The sequence below is a fragment of the Anolis sagrei genome, chromosome 4 (assembly GCF_037176765.1).
Source record: "Anolis sagrei isolate rAnoSag1 chromosome 4, rAnoSag1.mat, whole genome shotgun sequence".
NCBI lineage: Eukaryota > Metazoa > Chordata > Lepidosauria > Squamata > Dactyloidae > Anolis > Anolis sagrei.
In genome coordinates this window covers 228,239,980-228,261,314 of record NC_090024.1, presented here as the reverse complement: position 1 = coordinate 228,261,314, position 21,335 = coordinate 228,239,980, and the positions used below count along the sequence as shown (strand labels likewise).

The window sequence follows — 21,335 nt, the reverse complement described above, 5'->3', positions numbered from 1 at the left end:
TGGGTCTTAATGGATTAGCTAGATAACACATGGATGAAAAGTTATTGTGATAAAGAAAAACAAAGCCGAAAAGAGACACTTTACGCAAATAATGGAATGCTTGTTCATTCACTTTACCTTCAAGGGAAATGTTAATATAACAGTTCTGAAAAGAGAAACTGTACTTTCAGGCATGTGGAACTAAAAAAAAAACCCATTGAGAAGCATGTGTTACAAACAACATTTTTAATTAAAACATTGACAATTTTATTCCGCACAATACATCCAGGTTGTGAGTTAACATATTGTTATGGCATAAGTATACATCTGCCTAAACAGACACAAGGCATTTAAACATGTTACATGAAGGATTCTTTAACAAAATCATAATTACAAAAGGAGTAACAACAAATAATCTGTATAAATGACGTGAGTCTAAGAGTTTAGATATAGTCCCCAAACCCTTTACCATTAGCCACTACACACTAACAATGCAAATGTACACGACACATGACTTAGGACCAGCCCAAGAACATTAAAAAAAATCAGAAAAGTCTTCAGACTTTCATACACACTGCAAATCATAGTTAATGTTTTACAAATTCCCTATCAGGCTACTTTTCAAGCAAAGAAAAAAAATGAGTACAACCTGTTGCAAAATCACTTGTGCAAGATTTACTGGGATTAATCTGACTTTCAGCACAATATCCAATAGTCCTTGCAGAACCAGATTGACAATATAGGCAATTCTAGACATAGTGGAGAATTTGAATCCAGATGCTTACCAAATATTTATTTATTTATTTAACATATTTATATACCGCCCCTCTCAGTCCAAAGGCAACTCGGTCACAAACACGTGGGACTAACAATTTCCCACAAATATATTGATTTTTGCCATTGAGGTAATATTTTTGGACCAAACAGTGGCTCTCAAACTTTGGTCTGTCATGTGTTTTGAACCTAAGCTCCCCAAATCCCAAGGTGATCGAGGCTTCCAGATGAGGAATCAAAACACCTGGAAGACCAAAGTTTGAAAATCCCTGGTGTAATGTATGGCACAAAAAATAAGTCCCCTGACATTTTTAAAAAACATGTAATCATACTGCAGACCTCAAGTTGCCATGCCCTGGTTGTCCATTGTTTGTTTCTATACAAGTGTCAGCCTCCTGGATTTTCTAATCAAGATGTTTGCTTTGATTCTAGAGACAAAAACTTCCCTTCAGAAACGGGGCATTTTTAATGTATTACTCCTCATTAGGCTTAGAAAATGCTCAAAACTTACACAATCCAATATTCTTTCCTAGATGTTTTTCCATCTTTCTTATCTCCCTTCTGGATGTCTTTCCAGTTTACTAGTAACTATAGTACTAAAAACCAAATATGGAATTCCAGTTGTGATAAAATCTGACACCAATATCAAGGACTTCCTGATTATTTGATGAGCTTTTGTTAGTGAAAACCATAGTTGAACTTATTTTAATGCGACAGCATCGCACTGAGAAATGTTGTATTTGATGTTCAGTACAGGCCTGCAATCTCAGTTTGAAGTCTTGTTCTTTATATACTTACAATTCATTTTTCTTTTTTTAAAGTGATTGACCTTCTGGAATTGTATTTTAATACTGTTTGCCCAAATTCCCAAAAAAGAAATCCCTTGGAGATTTGCTGGCAGCCTAGCAGTTCAAAAACATGCAAATGCGAGATCAATAGGTACTGTCAGGGGAAATCCTTTACCTTTACCTTACTCCTAAATATCTTCTTCTGGCTCAGTGCTGATCTGTTAACAGAACTTGAATCACAATTAATTTTAAGACATATGCTTAACAAAACTGCTTTATTCTTATTTGCCCTTCAACTTAAAATGAGTAAAGGTAAAAGTTTTCCCCTGACATTAAGTCCAGTTGTGTCCGACTCTGTGGGTGCTCACCTCCATTTCTAAGCCAAAGACACCTCCATAGACACCTCCAAGTTCATGTGGCCAGCATGACTGCATGGAGCACCGTTACCTTCCCGCCCTATTGATCTACTCACATTTGCATCTTTTCGAACTGCTAGGTTGGCAGAAGCTGAGGCTGACAGCAGAAGCTCACACCACTCCCTGGATTCGAACCTGGACCTTTCAGTCAACAAGCTGAGCAGCTCAGCGGTTTAACCCACTGCGCCACTGGGGGCTCCTCATCATAAAATTACAAATTACATGTGTAATTATAAAGATAGATGGTGCAATTTCTTGCAGTTTGAAGTAGGCAGTACAGGAATATTTATTTCCACAGTGGATGGAGCACGATTCCAAGTAATACTTTTAAAGGCCTATTTATGGATATACTGTACTATTATGAAATCAGTGTAATTTAGTTCACCAGAGTTAGCACTTGTGTTTTTGGCGTGTTCATGTAGCACACACATCAACATTATTTCAAGCCACATTGAAGCAAGTGTGCTTCTATAGCAGTGGTTCTCAACCTGTGGGTCCCCAGATGTTTAGGCCTTCAACTCCCAGAAATCCTAACAGCTGGTAAACAGGCTGGGATTTCTGAGATTTGTAGGCCAAAACATCTGGGGACCCACAGGTTGAGAACCACTGTTTTAGAGTGAGGAGAGAAAATTTAAAAATTGCCACTGTTTTCCTTATGCTGGAGATCAAATTTCGAAGGCTCCATCCAGACAGCAGCCAACCATCTAGATAACTGCACAGCTACAATATTGGAATCAGAAGAAGCAGTCATAGAACAGTGACCTGAAGTTCAGCAAGCCTCTCTTCCTTCTATCATTTGTATAATGCAGTCCATGTCAATTCCCACTAATCCCTGAATTGCCATTTGGACTAGTGACTCATGCATTCCTGATACCTGAGAAACCATCTCATTTGGAAATTCCCTAACTTTATTCATAAAGTTGCTGTCTGCTACACAGAACAGTACATCAGCTTCCTTCACTAGAAATAAAAACAATGGAACTCATTTATTTTACAGCAACAACGGGCTAATTTCATGCAGCTTTTGGCCCAACTTCAAAAGTTATCAGCAAACAATACACTCCAAACTTTGGCAAATGGCTGGGGAGGATGAGGAAGGAAGGGAAGGGTTTGGTGGAGAGAAAAATGAAGGTCCCATTTTGGTAGTGGCTCTACCTGCTACTTCAGACGTAGAAGTGTGAATTTAGCATTTGGCCACCTTGATTAGCATTGAATGTCCTTGTAGCTTCAAAGCCTGGCTGCTTTTTGCCTGGGGGAATCCTTTGTTGAGAACTGCTAGCTGACCCTGGTTGTTTCATGTCAGGAATTCCCGTTTTTTATTTTCTTTAGTGTTCCTCATTTTTTACTGTCCTAATTTTAAAGTTTTTCTAATACTGGTATTAAAAACCCTGGATACATATATATAAGACTCACTTGTCTAGTTTCCAACAGACTTCACAACCTCTGAGGATGCCTGCCATAGATGTGGGCAGAAAGTCAGAAGAGAATGCTTCTGGAACATGGCCATACTGCCTGGAAAACTCACAGCAACCCTGTACTTTCCTATATTAAGCCTACACTACCCAGCAGAACTTCAAAGCAATGTTACAGGTAGCATGTATGTATGTGTGTGTGTGTGTGTGTGTGTGTATGTGTATGTGTGTGTATATATAGATAGATAGATAGATAGCATTGCTGTTCTCAGCATTATCTTTAAAAAGTAATATAAAAATGATTGTAACAACTAAATTTACTCATTACACTTAAAATGTTATTTTTGGGGGATGGCGAAATTTTTTGTATTTTTAAAAGGCACACAAATCTTCAAAAGGCAATTCATTAATCTGTCACTTTATCGAACATTAAGCTAGAAGAATTATTTCCTTGAACAATATTTCAAGCTGTGCCCTGCATCTCCTTCCACATATATATGTAAAAAGGAAATATTTAAAAATTGTCAGTACAAATATGGTCTACATAATATTTCGCACATAACTCCTGCCTACCACTCTATGCACATACACACACCTAGGAAAGCAATGCAAACATCAATATCATTCTGCTTTGTTCAGAATGCTTTGTGCTGAGCTGTTAAGTAGCTTGGTTCCGGATGCATGGTTCTCATAACATAAGAAAGTGAATGCAGTTATATATGGATCCAGGAAGAGACTGAATTAAGTATATCCTATCGGCAATTTCACAGGAGGAGAAAAATCAATAGCAGGCATTTATTTAGTACTCATCTGCGACTCTGAAGAAAGATAAAGAATTTTGATCAATTTTTGCACGTTTCAAAGTGCAACAGTAAGAGCTCTTTTCTGTTCAAGAATACCTGTTTGTTCGGAATGCCCTTTCTTAGCCCATGATCTGGTGACTTCAGATATTATTTCCTGGGATGTTTTCCAATATTGTTGAGCCTTGCTTGCTGCTATTTATAAAGCGAAATTGTAGACAAGGAGTGACAGGTTACACAGTTCAAATGGCAGCATGCCAGCTATAAATTAGCAATTTGAAGATTATCTACAGAAAGATCTGCTTACCCAAGATGCTAAAAATAATATCTCTTCTCCTTAATAATGACTCGATAGATGGGACGTCACTCCCTAAATACAGAGCTTTAAAAAGTTACTTTTGTGTAATACAACTCTCAAAAGATTTCTGAGTTCTTTCAAAAGCCGATAGACCAAACGATCTGGTTCAATTATCTCTTTTTCTTTATATTAAGCTTGCATCACTAATACAAATGCAACAGAATAGTATTCATGATCAGGACTGAATCTGAATCACATCACTTTTGCCAAATAGCATAGCTTCTATTTTTCAAATATCTGGGATATTGTTTGGAGCTTTAATTCACACACAAGATTAAATGAGGTTTGCAGATAAGAGACAAATCAGCAATCCTCTGAGTGAATGCAGCAACAAAAATGTGTCTGAGATTTGAGTTCTCAAACGACTGGAGAGGGAGGGAATGCAGTAACAGTCTAAAGGCCAAGGGCTCATTTGGATTATAAACAAAAGGGTGACTCAGCTTTAGGATTTTTCCAAATGGCATGGAAAATGATTCTGAGCACTGTATTGAATGTATATCTGATACATTCAAGTTTCACCGTGTGTGGGTGTCAATCACAATTAATCCTACCAATCTGAAAGATCAGAAGAAGCAACACAGCTAGAGCAGGAGTGCTTAACACATCAAACTCCCACACCAGTAAAAGACCTTATTTCAAACACGCCCTGTTCGGAACAGTGATCCACATTAAAGACATGGAGTCCAAGATAATACTTCATTTAACAAGTATCACCTTTGGGTAGTTTCCTGTTGGTCTTTCTGTTTGCTACAGTCAAGGTCAGAATGAGGCTAGAATTTCTACAGGTGGAATCAATGCAACAGCCTTAGGTAAGGCAGTGGCATTGCACTGAAAACATATCTAATGCCTGGAGTGCAACATGAAAAGATGCTCACACGGCCGGCTTCACATCTAGTATCAAACAAAAAAAAAAGCAATGTTAAGGGTAGCTTGTCAGAAATGACAATTTGTCTAGGGAGTCTGTTGAGAAGGAGCATACAAAGAACACAAGGCAGAACACAAATGATGCAGAATGATCTTGATCGATCCCAACAACACCTTCTTTCACAGAGGGAAGAGGTAGACATATCTCTTCTACTTCCATTCAGCTGAAGGGGACTCAAGGCTGTTTATGTAATTTGACAAAGTAGTAATGGTGTTTGATAGGATGCATATTAACCTTATATACCCCAAACCGTTAAACTAAAATACACAGACCCAGTTCCAACACAGGAAAACTGGTTTCCTTTGAAAATGTACCAGTTTTAACAAATTGTAAGCATTTCTAAGCATTAGTACTTCTGCATATCAACATTAAGGCCATTAAAAGGCACTTTGTAAAGTGCTTTCCAGCCTCCACCCACAGAATACATTTTAATATCAATAGTTTGCAAAAACATTTAATATTTTGTCCTTAATATTTTAATTTCAGTTTGGAGGCACAAATAGTCATCCTTTAGTTCAAGGGTCTTCAAAAACATATTGCATTTTTACAAATGTTCAAGGCCAAGGCCAATCATTCTCGTCTCTTTGTACCCACTGGACAAAACACTGCAAATTGGGAATGGCCTTACTTCTTATCAAACAATTGTGTAAAATATTGCTTGGATTTTTTTGCCTTATCACTCCTGCACCATGTTTATGAGTTTATTCAGAGATAAGCCTCAGGGAAGACTATAGTCTAAAAGGGCTAGATGACGAAAGTGACTTAATTTTGAAGGCCAATATTCAGAGAAGGAACCTGAATGATCTTTGACAGAGCCAGGCTTGGACAGGGAACTATGTGGCAATGTTTCAAGGTACAGCTGTCATTTTATTTTAAAAAATGACTTCTATACTTGATCAGAAAAATGTATATTTATATCCAACTTTTAAAACATTTAAGAGGTGCCTTTTCATAAAGATGCTCCTCTTAAATCCCAATACTAAATTATCATTTCCAGCCAACAAGTCAACTTTATGTCTTGGCCTTGATTTGTAACAATCTGTTCTCTATTCCTATTTGCTTTGTGAGCCCAGAATATATCAAGGGGCATGGCTTTTTGAATTAATCTACATTGATTTTAAGTGCTCTATTGAACAATAACCTCCCACAATGACTCTGCAAATCCAACTTTTGCTGCAATATCCAAGTGTCATTTTGAATAAAAGTGGAAATACTCAAAAGAAATGTTAGAAACTGTGTTTTTCTTATTCAACAACACTACAAAAACCATTCACAAGTTCCATTGTATGATTCACACCCAGATGACATTCAAAGGCTTACACTGTTAGATTTAAATTAAATTGTTAGTCCCAACCAGAATAGATTCTTCAGTTGACAAAGCTCTATACAAATGTTGATTATTATTCAGCAATTGCTTTGGTACTCTAGTTGAGACTTGCAATTTGGTTTAGGCTTTCATGTTATTTTTCCGATGTAAAAATCCATCGTATCAGCCTTAGATGGAAAACAAACTCTTGATTTCTTCCCAGGCAGACATTTCAACTGGCAATTTACTGTACATTACTGTCCTGTAAAGCCAATGGGATTTTAGCCTGCATAAATAAGGAGTAAAGTGTCTGGATCCAGGGAAGTCATGCTACCCCTCTATTCTGCCTTGGTTAGACCACACCTCGAATACTGTGTCCAATTCTGGGCACCACAATTGAAGAGAGATATTGTCAAGCTGGAATGTGTCCAGAGGAGGGCAATTAAAATGATCAAGGGTCTGGAGAGCAAGCCCTATGAGGAGCAGCTTAAAGAGCTGGGCATGTTTAGCCTGAAGAGAAGGCTGAGAGAAGACATGATAGCCATGTATAAATATGTGGAAGGAAGTCATAGGGAGGACGGAGCAAACTTGTTTTCTGTTGCTCCAGAGACTACAACACAGAGCAATGGCTTCAAACTACAGGAAAGGAGATTCCACCTAAACATTAGGAAAAACTTTTTAACTGTGAGAGCTGTTCAGCAGTGGAACTCCCTAACCTGAAGTGTGGTGGAGGCTTCTTCTTTGGAGGCTTTTAAGCCGAGGCTGGATGGCCATGCAGCCTCGGGGATGCTTTGAATATGATTTTCCTGCTTCTTGGCAGGGGGTTGGACTGGATGGCCCACTAGGTCTCTTCCAACTCTATGATTCTATGGTTCCACATCTCATTCCCCATCTTCCACTCTTAATTTATATCTTATATTTTTGGCTATGCATGTCAAATTACACTGAGATAAGTGGGTTGGCATTCAGGTAATAGTAAGAAAGTCATACAATATGTTCTTGAAAGTCGGTATGGTGTAATTGTTTTGAGTGTTGGACAACAACTTCGGAGACCAGGTTTGAATCCCTGCTAGCCATAGAAATCCACTGGATGACCTTGGGCAAGCCTCACTTCCTCATAATCAGAGGAAGGCAAAGGCCTTTCTGAACAAACCACTGTGATAGGTTTGCCTTACAAGCTCTATAAGTCAGAAAATGAACTGAAGGCACAAAAAAACAGCAAATACTACATACCATTTATGTTTTAACTCATAGAAGACAGTATTGACACTTATACTTCTCAGCATTCAAAGGATGAGAGACCGTAACCCGCAGGGCACAAAGATCACTGGTATTGCCCACGCAGGACAACCACTAAAGCAAGAATTACTTTGAGATCCATTTCATTTCAGATAATGGAGTGATGCAAAATGAATTGTTTTTAACCAGAAACAGTTCTAGGCACAGTAAGCGGGAGGTTGAAACGTTTCTCCAATGTTTACAGAGCAGATGTGAAACTTAATCATCTATTAATTCATGTAATTTGAGATAAGCAGACAATAGCGGTGCAGTAATGCATTGCAGGCAAGCCCTTTGTCAGATATCTGGCAGGATTTCGGCTTAAATTATTTTTCTGCAAATATTTGATTAAGGACGTCCAGTGAACTCTAAGGCAAGTTGAAACACTTGCAATGTACCTGCTAGCTTGGATAGCGAGAGAAGCTTTTGAAATGGTGCCAAGAACAACAGCTTGTGAGCTGAAGTGTTATGTTGCATAACCCATGTGGTAACAGAAGGCAAGGATATAGTAACAGCTTTAAAAGATGCTACTGGATATATACAAAGATATTCTATTTACAAAAAAATTCTTCTAATTATACATTATAGAAAGAAGGGAGCTAATTGGCATCATAATGACACCACTGATCTGTGAAAGCCACACTGCATGATGCAGACATGACGCTGCTACTGTGCAAAAATAAACTAGACTGCTATGTGCAAGATTACAAAATGAAGCTCACTGCTTGACTTGCTTGCTAAGCATGAAACTGCAATATGTTTGAAACTTCCTTTAAATTATGGAGACTGTATATTTATTTGTCAAATACTGGGTTAGATAGAGACCACATGAACTAGGTAAAGTGTTAATAATAATCCATTTGGATAAGCATATATACAGCTAGGCACTGGCTCTCTAACCTGTCAGTCAGTTTTGTAAAACCAAACTTATACAGGTTGAACACACCTTATCTGAAATTCCAAAATCTGAAATACTCCAAAATTCTCCACATCGGTGGCTAAGATAGTGGCACTCTTTCTTTTTAATGGCTCAATGTATACAGCCTTTAGTTTAGGCACACAATTAAAATGTACAAAATTTTCTTCAGTTAATGTGTACAAGGTATATTTATGAAATATAAATTGATGCCCTATTTAAACTTGAGTCCCATCTCAAAGATATCCCTTTAAGTAATGTAAATCCAGGTATTTCAAACCCTATTGTCCCCAAATTTCGAAACACTTCTGACCCTAAACCTTTTAGATAAGGGATACTCAATCTGAACTAACAGAGATCTAGACAGTTATTCCAAGCACTCAAAGGCTGCAGATTTTTTCCTTTCCCTCTGATCTACACTCAAGGAAATCTTCCAAAAGAGAGCAACATATCAAGGGGAAATCATCATGCAATACAGATAGGACACTGTCATAAGAGCAAGGGACTATAAAGCTGGAGCCTACTATACCTCTTTGAAATGAGGCCATGATGTTGTTTAGGCTTATCTAGCACATTTGTGATTCAAATACCTTGGAAATGCCTGATAGGAAGTTTGTTATCATTGTGCTCATTATACTTAATTTCAGTCCAATTTCTGCTATAAAACCGAGTTACAAGCAGAGTGATGGACCTGGCCAAAGCACTAACCAATCTGGGCTACAGTGCCAGCATCTTGTGATGGCAATCTGCCCTAGGTCACAACACTACAACAGGCAACATTTTTGTTCCCAATCCTAAATATATATATTGGCAGCAAAGCACTCTTTGGACCAAGTAACAGGTATACACACAGTTCTTGAAGTAAAATTTCACAGAAGACTGATGTCACAAATTAAAAGATGCATGAAAAGCATTGCAAATGTCTTTGTTAACAATGTTTACAATTCATGCTGAGTAGATGTTGTGTTCTATTGTTTATTTTAAACAAGAAATTTGCCACTTGATATTATTTGCTAGCACCAGGCATGCAGCTGTTTATGCATGGCAAGATAACCTTAGATCTTTGAGTGCCTTAGAGAAGTTTTACCCTTGATTTGAAATAAAAGGGAGAAGAAGAAAAAACCCCTATTTATTTTGAATAATTTCAACCACACTTTTTAGTTATAGTAATTCATTTGTGTTGAGAAGTGCGCTGAAATAATACAGTCTAGTATTTTTGAAGCACAAGCTGTTTCATTTCCTATGTATCCTTTGAAATTTCCTTCTCAGCTGAAAACACTTACTTAAGATGGTCAAATGCCAAGCAACTGCTTGGGGAAAAGCCACCACAGACATGTTTCTGTGAATATCAAAGCATTATAACTTACTTTACACATTGTGAGTTTATTAAGTGGTTATATTCTTATGAGAGAAACACACGTAAGCACCGCCCCAAGTCTATTTTTGTATGAGCAGTTTGCAACAAAAATAAATAATGAGAAATAGTATAATTGGGCAAGATTAATTTATAGTTTAATATAAAATGAAAACACAATACAAAGCCGAGAACTGGTCTGTTTAAAAACAAGATTTTTTAAAAAACATCTTTAGGATAGGACCAAGAGTGAGGAGACAACGCTCTACGCTGCCACACACCTTGGATCCGAATCCCTGTTTCGCTTTCCACATGCAGAGGTGATTTATTCCACACACAAGCTTCAAGGTACACTAGCAGCAACCTCTACTGGACAGATAGAGGAGTGTCTTCCAGCACTGTACTAACTAGAGCTGCTAGTTGATGCAAGGCCTCATGCTCACAGGATGAGTCCACAACAGTCCTGACCTTAGGACTCTGTTATACTCCCATCATGGAATTAAGGGATGGAGAGACAAAAGGAAATTGATTCTCAATCTATGGCACTTACATAATTTATAATACTTCAGGCATTAGTCTCATAAATAAGAGTATAAAATTGCTCATGCTAAGCAATTAAAAATGTTCCCCATCCAACATGCTAATTCTAAAACTACTGACAGCAACTGATGTCTGTCAGCTGTGGTCAAGTTAATTTTGGTCAGCTTCGATTAGGATTTTTACTACCTTAATGAGAACCCCACTGAGAGGTTTCTAAGAAGTGTGTCTATTTATGTTTGAAATAATTCTGCATAACAATGTAAGATTGTCTAAGGCTATGTTCTGAACTTCTTTCCTCCCTAAAGGACACCTTGTATTTCTACACTACCATTAGTACATAATAAAAGTGCAATTAAGATTTGGGGACAACACAGGTTGAATTTGGTCATTTAAAATATCATTATTTTGCAGCCATCTATGAATCAGTTGTTCAGTCTGTACTTTGGAAATACAACAATGAAATGAAAACAGTAAGGCTTGCAGGAACAAAAATGTGGAGTGCAGAGCTGCATTAAGATCAGAGTTCACATTTGAATGCACAAAGCTTGCCCACTCCCACCAAAATCCACAAAGTGCTTGTTTCCCTCCCCCCCTTACAAAAACATAGCAAAGTTTTGCTTACAAAAAACTATGAAATATCAGGTCTTACAATCTGTACGTTGGAGTCTTTCCCACAAGGCTAAAGCAGAAATTAAAGATGATTCCCTTTGAATACAAGAGATAGTCCACAAGCAAACAGTCTGACAGCATAAACATTGCCGTCTCCTCAGCATGTACAAATATGCCAGGATCAGTCCGTTTTAGGGTCTATGAACATCAGGCAGACAGGATTCGGAAACCAGTAAGATAAAACAAACCCTTAACTTCCAAGGCCAAGTAATTTATAAAAGCTAATCTGATATAATATGGTATCAGTCAGCAGCAGCTACGCTTTGTCACCGAAGGCTGTCTTCTAAGTTTGAAGCCCTTACCACTAGATGGAGGGTTGGTATCTGTTGATGGAATTCTACGACCTACAGCAAGAGAGGGAGAGAGAAAGGGGAAAATCCATTGTATAATTAAGATAAACCAGAAACTCCATTGTCTACAAGCTAGCTCTAAGTACTTAATATTTTCACTTGCAGTGCTAAAAGTTACTGGCACAATATCATTTATAAGCAGCTATGGAATTTCTTATAAAATATAGACAGATTATTCTATATAAAATATACACAGACTAAAATTTGAGGCCAATACAGTTTTCACAGAAGTATCCAATGAAGCAGGTTTCTTCCTTCAGGTAGTCTATAGTATTGCAGGATCCTAAACTGGCTAAAAGATGAATACTTTCTTAGATATTAGAGCTGTATATTTTCTAAGTATAGTAGGCATCTGTGCATATATAGGTCTGTGCCTGCGTAGAGCATGGTTTCAGAACAATCTAGACCTTAGTGGTCCAGGCTCCCCTTATGCCCTATCTCCAAAGAAATGAATAAGGCAAAGGAAGATGGAAATAAATCCCTTCTCAGCTGAAGGTTTCTGATATTTTGCAACTGGAAAAGTGGTGTATTCCATCTTATGTTCAATGGAATATCGCATTCTCTAGGTGGAAAATGAGAGATCAATACCTACTGTGAAGGATCATTCTAGAAAGGTTGAAGGATTATATCATCTGATCAAGACAGGAGATCAAAGTTCAAAACCATTTTGAGGTTTGCTCTGTTATGTTTCCTTTCCGTTTTGTTATGTAGCCTTGCGCGCTGTTAGTTTTAAAAGTTACTCAAAGATTTTAAAAGATACAAACTGACAGAATGTTCTCTTTTAAAAGTATTTAAATGCAACTACAAGTGAGGGTGGATTGCTCTTTCAGCTTTTCTACCATGGTTATTCATGGTATGTGTTAGCCTCTCAATCTCAGGGGGGCTGAAGGAGCAATCCATGAGCATTAGGATATACACAATGCAAACACTTCAAGGGTGGTGGTAGCCGCTGGTTGTTGGAAGTACTGCTTGTAATACAGTTCACTCAAAAGCCGTGTGACCCAATTTAAATTCGTGTAATAAATATTGATGGCTTTACACACTTCTTCAATGGAAGACATCACTCTGAATGCTATTGCAGTTGGCATCAATCTTGTCGAATGTGCCTACACTTGTTGCGGTCTTGTGTGCATAATCACAGCATAAATGAATGCAACCTTACAACCATATTGAAATAATTGCTTTGGTGACCTTGAATCCCAATGTTCCTGAATTAACAAAATAAATAATGCATCTATACACCTAATTGATCTTGGCCTTTCAACATAAATCTTCACACCACCCCTCCCCCCAACACCTTTTTCCTAATGAATGTGTCAGATTTGGACAAATTTTGAAGTTCTAATGTTGGAATGATGCAAAAGCACAACGTGGCTTTGGAAGAAAGGATGGAGCAATAGTAAAAGACTATTTATCTCTGCCAAATCTGCATAGGATAAGGTTTACTGAAAGCGACACAATGTCTGACACTTTTCTTACTGAAGTAATCACTGCTAGGAATGTCATTTTGAAAGTAATTGATCTTAGCGATGCTTCACAAATTGGCTCAAAAGATGGTCTTGTATTTATTACCAAATTCAAATCTGAAGTAAGGAATCTATGAATGGTTGAATGGGCTTGCAAAATCACCCTCCTCTCCAAAAACAGTTTGACAGGAGGATTATCTGATCCAGGCTTCTCATTAACCAACAATACAGAAGACAAGGTTGCTACCTGCCTCTTCAAGGACTTGGCCCTCAGTCTTTTATTTAATCTGCTCTGTAGAAAGGACAAGGTATCACTTGTCTGTACCTCTTTCATTCACACTGAATGTTGTTCACACCACTTCGACAAGGCCTTCTAAGTGGTCTCCCATGCACATTGAATTGATGCTAAAAAGGTACTCATCACTGATTCTGACCACTCTATTTTCACATCATTAGACTTGCCCACTGTGAACTGAGGTAATAAACTGGACGCTGAGTCAATAGATCTGTTCTGGTTAACAATATGGACTTTTCACTGAGAAATTTAACAAGAGTGTGATGGTTTGCATGACTCAATAGGTCTGTTCTGGTTGACAATATGGCCTTTCCACTGAGATATTTAACAAGAGTATGATAGTCTGCATAACCAGTACAAAGCAATCAAGATTACTTCTGCCTTTTCCATTCTGATTTTCATGAGTACCCTCTGCTTTACTACAAGCCGAGGAAACCTATACAAAAGAACTCCCAGCCAATCTACCAATAGTGTATAATAAACTTCTGCATCTGCACTTCCATCTACTGAAAAATACCTTCTGACTTTGAAATTCTGACCAAATGCAAAAAAGGTCCACCACAACATTTCCATTGTCATTTCATAAATAGTTGAATATTTCCTGATTCAAACTTCACTCTTCAAAATGTTTTTTTCCTGCTTAAACATACCATTGTCATATTCTGATTCAGAGAACTCAACCATTTCTTGGCTCACATCAATATTTTGATTGACTTGTTTAGCAGTTATTGGTATCTGGTTCCACCTTGCAAAGGTATGTTTTGACAATGAGACTGTCCACACACCTATACTTTTAAAAACTTTTGCTTGAGAATTTTAACATTGGCAGTTTAACAGCTCTCATTTTCAATTCATCTTGGCTAAAGATGGGAAAGCCTGGAAAAAACAAACAAAAACAAAACGGAAAACCCAGAAAAACTTTTGGACAAATTGGGAGGGAAAATAATAATTGGGTCCCTAATCTTGACCCAATTATTCTGGAATATTTCCTTCTGAGGTAGATTCCATATCACATATTACCATGAAATTATTTTGTTAACCTGAATATACAGGCAACACTTCAGTGTTAAACATTCCTGAAGGTTGGATAAGTAGAATTAATGGTAGTCTAGTGACTGTTGGGTTCTTCATTTGTTCAGCAAATTATTTATGTTCTTTCCCCCCAAGACTAGACTGATCTGCTTTTTAAGTCTTTTTACATTCAGAGGTCACATTCTAAGTTAATAATCTGTCAGGGTCAACAGTATAAGTCCATACTTAAGGTACAGTGCATGTCTTGCTATCAACAAAAGAGATTTGCAGTGTTGACAACTAAGAGTGCCAGGAAACTGGCAAACCATAGGTTGTCACTGACTCAGAGCAATTAAGAGTCTAGAAGTCTCAACCAAACCCATATGTTTTATCAGTGAATCTCTGACACACTTGAATACAAATCAATTTTATACCTGTGTCCTAAATACAAGAATAATTTGTCATAGTTGTGAGTGAGCCATTTTCCCCCTTTACACTGAATACAGCATCTGAAAGAGGTCTCTGGGTGAAATTGTGCCATCGGCTGAATGAAAAAACAAACAAACATTTGTCCTCAAATATGAAAAAAGGATAAGAAAATGATGAAATAGAAACATAAAATAGACAAGAAGGAAAAAAAGGCCTAAGTCTCTAGAAGTGCCAGAGAAGTTCTACTGGGATGCTACCACTATGGCAAACAAAGAAGAACTGAAGAAAAACAGTGGGTAAACATCAAAATATCTCTAGAAAATTACAAAGTCATGTTCTGCACAGATGCAGATCCATGTGTTTGTTTCAGAGACCACATTTATTTATCTATTAAGAAGGATGTAGATAGCTAATGCATAAGCAGGTAGAACCCCTGTGGAAAAAAAATCCACATTGTTCTGTGTTTCTATTAACCTGTAACAAATACAAAACCAACAGTCAATAGGCAGTAACAAATTCTAGCTAAATGACTGCGATTCAAAATGAATGGAAGAAGAGAAATTACCACTGATTTATTGATAATACTTACTAATTTCTATAAAGAGTTCGTTTATGTTTATTGCATTTTTTGCACTGGTCTCTACGAATACTGCATGAATGGAATCTGCATAATCTTTAGCATCTTTTTCCATGACTTCTCTAGGGAAGGAGAGAGAAAGAAAGACAAAGCATATAAGGATTCTATAAATCATTTCCCCCCATTTTAGAGGAAAAAAATAGCCAGAAATCAAGCAACTATTAAAAGCTATTTGAACTAATCTAATGCCTATTTAAGTGAGTTTATTTGGGAGACATACAAAAGTTACCAATATGTTGACAGGCCTGCCTTTCGCTCTACTAACATTACTGAAATCCTCTATATTTTTACGATGCATTAAATAGTCATATGAAATGAATCAAATCAAGCAGCAAAGGGGGAATTGCTTGATAACTAGATATTTTTCTTAACTGACACCATACATTATTGATGGATGAGCAAACAGAACTACTTGGATGTAATTTTCTTCAATAACAATACAAGGTCAGTCACTTTACAACTCTAAACAATTACTATAAAGGCAGAAGATCATTTTAGTAGAATAATTCAAGAGAAACAGCATGTAAGATATGACTAATGATGCATTATATCAGGGTATTTTAAAATATATCTTTAGTGTATTGTCGAAGGCTTTCATGGCTGGAATCACTAGGTTCTTGTGGGATTTTTCAGGCTATAGGGTCAGAAATGCCTTTAGAACATGGCCCTATAGCCCGAAAAAACCCACAAGAACCGATATCTTTAGTATTTTTCAGTCACTTCCAGCCTATTTAATTATGGTTGGTTTTAGATGTGTCAGATGGCATCATGCTCCTTGGTAACAACTAGAGCAGACTATTTAATCAACAGCTAAATTTTGAGTTAATACATAAATACAGAAGTTGGATCTACACTGCCCTGTATCTAAGGATCTGATCACAGATTATCTATTTGAATTGGATTATATGAGTCTACACTGCCAGATAATCTGGAAAAGGCAAATAATCTGGGATCAGATCTGGGATATAAGGCAATATAGATCCAGCCTTGGATAAATGGAATTGATTTGATTTGAAGTGTCTACTCTAGTCAGGACAAAAGAGGATTTAGGAATTTGTATCTGAACTGAGATAAGTTTCCTTCAACTTCATTCTCTCATCTTAGCAGACACAGTGGATGCATAGAATTGTGAAAAACACTGCGATCACTCAATTTAACTGGGTTCAACAGGCAACCTCTCAGTTTCATGCTGCTGTAATTGACAGTGACATACTCAAAGATAAGCCCAATTCCATCCATTCCCAAGCATTACCTACATGTCTTATTGATCAAGATCCACAGCTTTGCTCCAAACCTTCCCTCCTCAATCTGATGCAAGACTTACTCTCTTTATACAGTGATATCTTGATTTACTAGTTTCATTCGTTCTGTGACTGAGGTCTTAACTCAAATTGCTCTTATGTTAAATCAAATTTCCCCATTTAAATGGGAAGGAAAGAGAAGTTCTCTCGGGATTGGAGGTGGGGGAGGATTGGAAGGTTATAAGAAATTACATGACCTTTTCCTGCTATGAATGGGAAACTTCAGTAAAATACTTCTGTGCTGATCAATTAGAATGACAGGTATCTGGGTAACTTGACTATTTTAATCAGGATAGAAGTTTACTAATGAGACTCTTGGCCCCTCAGCTTTCCTACAATCTCCCAAAGCCCTAGAATTACAGAAATAACAGCAAGGACAAGAGCAATGAGCTTTCCTGGCTGCTTCCTTAAAGCCCTGCTTAAGATGGTGGGTGGTGTTCTCTTATGCTAGCTCTCACCCTAGCTCTTGTTCTCATGCTAGCTCATAACCCAAACCCCAACTCGCACATCAAAGCAAAAACTCGTAAGTTGGTTCACTTGCAAGTCAAGGTTTCACTGTTCATCTCCTTTTCAATCCTCCAGCATCCTAGCCACAGGCAACAAGAGCAGAATTCCTGCAGTGAACTGGTCTCCTTTCCTGCTAATCTTATAAAATCCATGAAAGACACATGTCTCAACGTCCTACAGTTTATAAAATCCAAGGGCCTCTAAAGATTTTTGGGAATTAACTAGGAAGTCTGACTTTATTACACAATTCTTATCTAAATATATACCTACAGAGAGGTAAGAAGTGATTTAGTTTACCTTACATCATTAAGATCGCACTTATTTCCAGCAATAGCTACAACAATATTGGGAGGTCCATGCTGGCGAAGTTCTTTCACCCAATTCTTTAATGTTGAGAACGTTTCCTATAAAAGAGTGAAAGAATTAGTAAATGCAAAAATACTGTGACTATATATACATTTTTGCAAGTATATTTCAATTACCTCTTTTGTGATGTCATACACTATAATAGCTGCTGCAGATCCTCGGTAGTACATTGGTGCCAGAGCACGAAACTGTAAAGAGGAAGACCATGTAACAATTACTTCTATGCCATATTAAAAACAAACTGGAGGTAGTGTGAAGAGGAGCTCAATCAGGCATATTACTGTGTTATGGTGAATAGTATTTATCTACTATCACATTTGTATATCACCCTTCCTTGGAGGCTCTTAGGGTTGTTTCTCATGGTCTCCTTCATAGAATCATAGAGTTGGAAGAGACTACAAGGGCCATCCAGTCCAATCCCCACTTCTGCTATGCAGGGACACACAATCAAAGCACCCCTGACAGATAGCCATTCAGTCTCTACTTAAAACCCTCCAGAGAAGGAGATTCTATCCTCCTGTCGCATGCTCACAATAAATAGCCTTGTGAAATAGTTTAGAGAGACACTAAATGACCGGACTAAGGTTGCATAATGAGTCTCATTTCTAAATAAGTATTTGAAATAGGTTCCCCACATTCCAGAACAAAACAATCATAGAGACAATAAGGCATGGAAAATCTTGCCTCAAGTGCTGCATCTTTCAGACAAGGCATGAGAACATAATGCTCTTTCTGAGAGCAAACACAAAAGTAGAGGAGCCATGTAACTATTCTCTACAGAGAAAATGTCCTGAATTCAGTTTTCATAATCTGCAGACATGATGGGAATGTTTGTGTCTAGTATCTTTAAGAGCTCCACATGGACAATACAGGACACACAGCTCAAGTGAGCCATGCATTATAAAAATGGTTCCTATATTCCCAACATAACCATGGAGAATTCAGTGGCCCTATGATGTGAAAGACAGCATTCTTGTGACTAGAGGCAACTCAATGCCTATCCTTGTCTCTCAATATAAAACTGACTGCCTTGAACAAAGCTGATAAGTTTCATAAGTAATTCAACCCACAGGTAAAAATGCTGTTTAGTTGCAGTTAAAACTTACTATTTATTCCTTGCATCCCTTCCTCACCTGAGCACATATACTGGCCATCATAGTGATAGGCATTTCACTAGTGAATACAGAAAATGAAGGAAATATTGTCTGGATGCAGAGAAATGCACACAAATGAGTCAGACAAGTGACATCATATTAAATGAAGCATGATATAATTAGCTTAGATTTCCCTCTGCATTCTGATAAATTGAAATGCAAGAAGCACAAGCTCTAGAATGCAGTATTTAAATTAATGATGTTTTAATGGGAGTAGGAAAAAAGATTTCATAACTAAATGCAAATCCCAAGCCTATGCAAGCTTGATGAATAATAAAAGCAGCTGACAATTACATACTGGCCGCTTGCAAAACTGAATGAGGATGTACTTCGTTAAATCACCAGCTTGTTGCTTGCATTATATGACAGACTGATGTAAAACCAATGTAAACTATTAGTCAAAGAAGCATGCCAAAAATCCACTATTTTATAACAAGCATATAGGAATCAGCTAATTAAAGCTACACATAAAATCAATAGATAAGTACTTCTTTCCTATGTAGTGTTGCGTGACTTTGCTTTACTTCCTTGTAGTTAGACAATTGAGGGAAGGAGTCCTGGCACTTCATGCCAAAGGTTTTTCATGATTCAAAGCTGGATAGCATGCACACACTTAATATGTCTATTTGATATGTCTGTTTTATTTATAGAAAAAAAAATCTTATTTCAAGGTGATTGTAGTGAATGAAAAAGATGGGAAATGTTTAAACTATGCTCATTAAAAATAAGGGATCAGCCAAGACAGACCTATTTAGAAATGCACAAAGATATGGGAAAGTAGACAGAGGAACACATTCAAAAGGAAAAACAGTTTGAAATGTACTTTATAAGCAGAATTTAAAAGTTTTGGGTTAACTGTAAATCCAGCAAGACAAAGAGTTTTAGGAAAACAGAGACCTGGAGGAATTATGTGGATTAACTACAAGGCATTTCTTTGTATCATAATTTCTTGGAGCTAGAGGCATGCAGCTTTGATTTCCAGTTAAATCAATATGCAGAGGCAGTACATTTACCTCCCTCTATTTTAATAAGCTAAATTATCCTCTAGCATTGGACATATGTATGTTCTATACAAAGATTACTCCATACTTGCTGTAACTATATGGTAGGAAAAGACTGCAGAATCCAGTCAATGCTGATGAAGAATCATGTTATTTCTCAAAAGTTGCAAGATTTACTCAAGTAAAAATAGAAAAGAGGATCTTGCTTTTTCCCTCTTTCTGAAAGTACTGCACAATCAACCACAACGGGATTACATAAATTTGCATTAAAAAAAGACTGCATTTGTAAAATGTTTTAATGAGATCAAATAAGAAATTTAAGCTTGCCCCAGAATTTATTTGAATTGTCCTACCAGCTAGCTATTGGTCATAGGATTAAAACTGCCACCTTATCAAATGTTTTGATTTCTTTGAATAAAAATACCCATGAATGTGATCCATTGCCCACCAAAATCCACTCGGAGGGTGCATCTACACTGCAGAATTAATGGAGTTTGAGACCACTTTAACTGCCATGGCTCAATGCTATGGAAGGATTGAAACTGTAGTTGTACAAAGCCTTTCGTGTGCTCTGCCAAGGAGTCCTGGTGCCTTGCTAGATTGCAACTTCCAGGATTCTACAGCACTGAGCCGTGGCAAGTGGTCTCAAACTGTATTCATTCTACAGTGTAGATGCATCCAGAGGCTCAGGAGCATTTAGACTTTGATAGAGACCACACTCTGAACTATATCTCTGTGAACGCCCTTTGATGGAAAGAAACAACTTATACTGGCTGCACTTACTCTCATTCTTGGATTTCTGAACAGATGAAAGTGAGATGACAATGTGAAAGGTGGTGGAAAAGTTTTGTACAGAACCTAACTTGAAGCCTTTGCAAAGCAGGGGAAAGAGGACAGTTGCTAGGGTCATGCTTTGTACTCCAATTACACATCAAACATAACAAAATGTAGAAGGGTGTGAAGACTGAGAAAGGAAAAAGGATGTATCAGGTCATCTGAAGGGTGGGGGGTATAGTCTTGAAGATGGGAGCTGGACATAGGGTGAGAGGGAAAGAATGACAGCTCACTTGCTTTCTCACAATTGAAACCCGGTTTCAAAAAACCCTTCTGCTTGACCTTCCATTGTATTTACTTCTTTAGAAAGCTCCAAAACAGCCTTTCAAGTATGTTTGCTACAAATGCCTGTGTCAAGTTCAGACTATTCATAATGGAGACTTCAGTTATGAGAAAAATAATTTTATAAACAGCAATGCTTTAAATGTAGAAGATTCAGTTTCTCTTTTTGTACAGAAAGGATTTAGGA

At 37.4% G+C, this 21,335-nt stretch overlaps 1 protein-coding gene across 1 annotated transcript in view; it reads right to left on the bottom strand.

The window, feature by feature from the left end:
- Window positions 1-210: 210 nt before the first annotated feature.
- The window catches only part of RAB22A (RAB22A, member RAS oncogene family), a 35,679-nt gene continuing 14,554 nt past the window's right edge, over window positions 211-21,335 (bottom strand). The window contains exons 4-7 of the mRNA XM_060772047.2: window positions 17,994-18,065; window positions 17,809-17,915; window positions 15,656-15,765; window positions 211-11,859 (exon numbers count right to left, since the gene is read on the bottom strand). Coding sequence (XP_060628030.1) covers window positions 11,762-11,859; window positions 15,656-15,765; window positions 17,809-17,915; window positions 17,994-18,065 — 387 coding nt within the window. The 3' untranslated portion in view covers window positions 211-11,761. The remainder of the gene's footprint in view (window positions 11,860-15,655; window positions 15,766-17,808; window positions 17,916-17,993; window positions 18,066-21,335) is intronic.